Source organism: Cygnus olor, chromosome 1 (genome assembly GCF_009769625.2).
Source record: "Cygnus olor isolate bCygOlo1 chromosome 1, bCygOlo1.pri.v2, whole genome shotgun sequence".
In the NCBI taxonomy this organism is placed as follows: Eukaryota; Metazoa; Chordata; class Aves; order Anseriformes; family Anatidae; genus Cygnus; species Cygnus olor.
Genome location: NC_049169.1, coordinates 36,393,022 through 36,399,021, shown reverse-complemented (window position 1 = coordinate 36,399,021; position 6,000 = coordinate 36,393,022). Strand labels below are relative to the sequence as shown.

The following is a 6,000-nucleotide window of genomic DNA, read 5'->3' as shown; positions in this document are numbered from 1 at the left end:
CTCTGTATAAATACTATTTCTATTTAAACTCAGTCCTCCTCCATCAGCTACTACACTTTTCCTTCCTCAACTCTTACCCTCTTTTCAACATTCTCTTTACCTTCTCCAGGAAGACTGATTTAAAGCCTTCCACAAATTCACAGAACAAAAGATCTCATATGCCCTCCATCTCTAACAGTTTCCTCACAAATTATACAGTAACTATTTGAAAACAGAAAGGTAGTGCAAATCAATTTCATCTCAAAGATAGTGCTCCAACTAATTCTTTTCCAGACAGTTTCATTCTTTTTTTTTTTTTTTTTTACCAATTAATTTGCACCTCCTTACTTGAAAAGCTACCATTAAAGCAAAGAAGAAAAAAATAATCTTATTTCATAGCATCCTAGAAAATTGATTACAGTTTCACAGCTTGCACCAAGATAACTTGGAAAACTCTCTAGGCACACAGAGGGTTGCAAACTGATGTACAAACATGCAGAATCCCTTACACTTGTGGGTGCAAGATCTTAAGTGACCTGGCTTATGGAACTAAGTCTATAGCAAAGTTCAGGTACCCTGGCATCACAAAACAGTCTTCTGAATAAAGAAAACTACTCCTTGCTGCTCTTTTGTACATTGGGTTTGGCATGCTATACTGACATTTGGTAGCGTGCGTTTTTCCTGAGTGTTCTTTGGCCCCCTTTTAACCAGGTTTCCACACTCCACCAAGGGCTTCTTCAAGTTTGTCTCTGTAAGCTGCATAACGCTTCTTTAAGATTTGAAGTTGCTCGTTTTCCTCTTTGTCCAGTATACGCAAGAAGTTTTGCAGTTCAGGAAGACTAAAAGCTTCCCACTGTAAAGAGAGAAGAGGAAAGAACGGATGAGATGAACAGGAAATACACAAACCATTTATATATACAGCATTTTTAAGCAAAACCTCAGACTCTCAAAGCCATTTCAACACTGAAACAGCATCAGGCACCCTTCTTGCAAGTCCTACGAATCTGAAAACACTTTACTCTTTTAAACTTTTTCTTTGTTCTGCAAGTAACAGGAGGTCAAGCTAACTGCAGACTAAATGTTTACAAAAAGCACAAAATAAGTAGCACAAGAAAAAAAAATGCTTCCAAAAAAATGGATCAACATGTCAGCACAGATCAAAGAGGAGCTTTAACTTCACTTGTGAAGTTAAACAAACAAACAAAAGCATGAGTGTAACATACCATAACTTCTCCAGTTTCATGCTCACGTAGAACAAAACTAAGCATTTCCGTTCTGGGGCCTGCCACCAAACGCAGGTAGAGGGGATGTTCTCGGTCTGACAGCTTGCATGTATAAACTGCAAGAGAAGAAAAGACGGAAATTAATCATTTTTAGAAATAATGAAGTGTTTTGAATGGTTAATGCTAGCCAATGTTAGAAATTTTCACAGATATGCATATGTAGCCATAAACTTCCACATTCTACATACTAGTTTTGAACAGATGAGTTTTAGAGATGGTAACTGTGCAAGACTACATTCGAATATGAATGAAGTGGCTTCCAGTCAACACAGTATCTGAATACTTGTGGGGGTTGGGGGAAGGAAAAGAAAAATCCAACACAGCTCTGTTGCTATAAATAAGTATTGAAAACATCACAGCTGTGGTGTCACCATTCTGAAACTTTTTTTTCAGACAGCCAGAAACATCTGAGCTCCTGCAACACTGTCAATGTACACAGAAGAAGGCAGATTCCTAAGCGCACAAACACAATGTTGGCAAAACACATTTTTCACTAAAGGTACCTTTTGCATATTCTGGTATTTCCAAGCACAATAAACACCAAACTTTAACAGTAGTCATGCAGAGACAGAGCCACGTGAACCAAGAAGCACACATGAAAACAATACACAGCCCATGATGGTCATCACCCCAACAGTTGTCTGCCAACACAGGGACTGCAGGTATTGCTGACATCATGGTTTCTCTTCAAAAAAAAAACCTGTCCCATAATTTAATCTCACAAATCTGCAGTGTTTCAGCCTAACTGAAGTTTAGGGCCTGATAAGGGGCATCTTAAATGAAATACAACAGACTGAACAGCGGAGCGGATTTGTGTAGATGGTTCAGTGGGTTCTCCTGTCTTTTGTGAACTATCCTCAAATCACTTACACTCTTATGCACACTGCTTTTCACAAGAAAAGAAGATAAAAGAGAGCAAGGCTGTCACCTCCCTGTATCTTTCTTCTACCCTGCCCATTTCAAGTATTCCTATAACACAGCTGCCCCCCAAAACCACTTTGCCACCGAAATGCCGCAAGTCTAATTTCTACCTTGGTCTTCCTTGTGACAGCGTTTGTAAAGTGCAAATTTCGCGGGGTTGTCGGTCACGAAAAACTTTTTGAGCAAGGCCTCAATAACTTCACGAACAGTATTGGTGCTGCTGATGTGAAGTGTATTCACACAGTCGTTCGGCAAGTAAAAAGCAGTTTCGTTATTGCTGTGAGCACACCTTCCCTGGCTGGGGGAAGACTGCACAGTGATCGGTCTGCATAGTTCCATTTGAACTTTGATGAAGCCAGTGTAAATCCCATTTGAGTTCTGCAACAGGAAGAAAGCATTGTGAAGTTAAAATTAGTAATGACCAACTGTGACATACTACTGGAGAAGGCAGACAGAAGTGGTTACAGAGAACAGAATTTAAATGCCACTGTAATATGTCACATCTCCTAGGAAAGACATTGTTTCAGTATTTCAGATATTTATTCTTTCTGCTATTTCTGCTGAATAACAATACCGGCCTTAATAATAACAGCCAAATTCTAAGGCTATTAGGATCTCACCAAGCAAAAGGTACTATGAACTAGTGTTAAGTTTTCCCATTAGGAAAGAACTATGAAGTGAAAAAAGACCAGTAACACACGTCTATAACTATGCCTCTATAACTAACTATACATTTTATGCACAAATGTAGAAATTACTCTCCACATTTCAGCTGCAAATTAGCCTACAGTATTTAGATACTCAAATCCTCTTTCAATTCAAAAATAATCAGAATAAACATTATTCTAATCAACATTTCAAATTATTTATTGATTGCTTCTGTAAGAAAATATCGAAATTGATCAAACATTACTGAGCTAGAGAACTTCAAGCAACCTGGTTTTAGGCGTAAGTCCTGACCCACATGGAAATACATAAAAGCCTTTTAGTAGATACTCGTGCCTATATGGTTTAGGATATAGTACAATTTCTAAGCTTGCATGTACTGTACACCCAGAGGAATGCATAAGGTATCAGAAAAATCTAGACAACGAATGACAGCTTGTTAGGCAGGCAGACGCGAATATTATTAGTATGGTCTGGAGTAGGTCAGACTGAGTCTCAGACATGGTCCACAGTCCTTGGAAATTAAAAATCTATATGGGTTTTATTGTCTGCATTATGTTTATGGAGGGGATAGCGGGAGAAAGTCTCCAAATGCTGAAAACCGGTACAAGTGCTCTGAATATTATGTCTCCTATAATAAATATGGCATGTTTTAACTTTTCTCACTGTTGAAGCATCTTTATCAAAGAGATACTTGACAAACATTTATGAACCCAAAAAGGATGAATATCTTCACATTTACCAGCTGAAGGGTTTTCATCTGATAAATTGACATCTTAGTGTTGAATTAGAATTTATCTTTAAAACATTTTAAATGACATCTGTATTTGTTTCAATCCATATAAAAAAGCTACGTGGATAAAAATATTCCAGATGTAAGATTTAATTTCCAGATCTAAGAGAGAGCCTACTACAAAGTCGTTAAACCAGAGACAGTTTCATATGTGAGATGCTAAGAATAAAATGATTCATAATTCACTACAAAGTTACCACACAGTTGCTCCTAACATAAGTTACAGTAATCATATGCAAAACTTACCAAAGTCATCTTTAATTTATCAGTGACAGATGAATTATAGCTTTGTATTTTCTCTTTAACTTCTTCTTTACTGAGATAAACATGAGGTTCTCTCTCCTTCTGAACATCCTGCAACAAAAAGAGAAAGAGCGGTTCTAGAAAACAAAGCGGAGAACAATTCTTTTATGACTTTGGATATGAGCGTTCTCAGTCCAAGTAATAATTACTTCACAGAAGCTCAATGGATATTAATTATCTGTACAGCAAAAGAAAGTATTAACAAGTTAGGCAAATTGAGTAGTGCACTTGAACTGAATAGAGACAGTCAAATCAACACACCCAAAGACACTTGGGTCATTTTTTTGCCAACTGTTTCTATTCAAATATTTATCAGCAGTATGTAAAACAGCTCAGCTCGCTTTATGGCCTGATTTGCTCATGTCAATGCTATGCAATATTGTTAAGAAAACAGTTGCAATTTTTCACCAGATATTACTTAGGGCACAGATGGGTATTCTAAGCAAACAGAAGAATACATATAAAAATAGCAGCACGTACTGACAAGTAACACCAGCAATCCCCAAGTGTGCCAACAATGCAGGAGCATCCCCGCATTCCAGCCTGACAGACCGCACACTACACACAGGGCCGCTGACTACTACGTGAGCCATCGTGAGTAACTCCCTAGCTGTATCACGTTACACCAAATTCATGGTTTTTCCATGGGGAAGGCCCCGCTCGATTTTTGACTGCTGCTTTTATGAGCTTGCTACGGATTTTAATGCAGCAGTAAAACCAGTCCCTGGAGCTGGATTTTATCCAAACAAACATTTGTTCCCAATCCACGTCGCTGCAGCAAACCAGCGTTATAAATACACTCCGATTTCCACCATGAGCACCAAGGCCATATATAGTATGGAAGAGGTTCAGCTCCCAGCTTTAATGACTTAAGACATCGCTCGGACAGGGGGAAGCAGCGGCTCGAAGCTTTCAGGGCACAGCCGAACACAGCGACACGCGTTCACTGCACGAACGAGGGGCCAAGCGGCAGCGACGTGGTCTGTCCTCACGAGTGCATCCTCCCGGAGCTTACCCTAGGAGAGGAGGTCCCTGCCTGCCGTGCCCAGCCCCGTACGTCTTTAGGACAACTCGCACGGGAGCTACCCCAGCGATGACCACAGCTGGTGGGGGGCTGAAGGCTGCTGTTTCCCAGAAAGACTGTGCAAGACATCTTTCCGTCTCCTAATTTAAAAGCGGCTGGTTTTAGCTCCTTTGGGCTTAGGGTTGCTTTTCCTATATGGTATTTTACTAAATGACATGCTGGAGCTGACTTTTTTCCCATAGCTATAAAAAAGAAAGGCGTGGCCTGAGTGCAGAACTGGGAGCCAGAAACCTTGAATTCTGATCTGGACTCAAATGCTGATTTCCTGCGTAACACAGAGAACACACCTTTATTTCACAGGTCAGGAAACTGAGGCAAAAAGGAACACAGCCAGACAGATCTCCTATTTGGTCCTTAAGCACAACTCTTACTAAGCATGTGTAGCATCTTGCACAGTCGCCAAACCCCACCTAATCTATTACAAAACAGCAAATTACTAAATGGTTTCAGAATCCAAGTCTTCAGTCTCAGCAGAGAAATTAATCTCTCTTACCCTTCTATTTGTCATCTTTCCCCTTCCCCCAAACTGCCATAATTATCACAAATAGAACTTCATCTCAACTTCTCTCTTCATCTCCTCATGGGCTCTTACAGCTTTGTAGTGCTCAATTTGGGAGCAAATGAGTAGATAAAAACCAAAACTGTAAGTGTGGTTTTCGTTGTTGTCATTTTTTTCCTCTGACATCAAAGAAGATATTTTTGGTTTTTTAATGCTCAAAATGAGTACCAAAAGCAATGACCCATAGTCAGAGTCTGGACGTATAGGTGTTCTGAATGCTGTCTTCAAACACTTGTAAGAATGGGCCAGGACTGGCCATACAAACTTGACAGAGCATTTACCATCTATCTGACTGCTTTCACAAACCCAAAGATTAACTCAGAAAGTTCCTGGCCTCTGCAGCCAAAGACGAGCCCCTAACCATAGATACTTGCCAGGACTCATTTTTCTGACAGACGAGTATGTTGTGGAG

At 39.8% G+C, this 6,000-nt stretch overlaps 1 protein-coding gene across 2 annotated transcripts in view; it reads right to left on the bottom strand.

Moving 5' to 3' along the window:
* Positions 1-304: 304 nt before the first annotated feature.
* RASSF3 (Ras association domain family member 3) overlaps positions 305-6,000 on the bottom strand; it is a 47,358-nt gene continuing 41,662 nt past the window's right edge. For both annotated transcript variants that reach the window (XM_040552466.1, XM_040552471.1), the window contains exons 2-5: positions 3,889-3,996; positions 2,294-2,561; positions 1,203-1,318; positions 305-832 (exon numbers count right to left, since the gene is read on the bottom strand). In XM_040552466.1, coding sequence (XP_040408400.1) covers positions 683-832; positions 1,203-1,318; positions 2,294-2,561; positions 3,889-3,996 — 642 coding nt within the window. In that variant the 3' untranslated portion in view covers positions 305-682. The remainder of the gene's footprint in view (positions 833-1,202; positions 1,319-2,293; positions 2,562-3,888; positions 3,997-6,000) is intronic.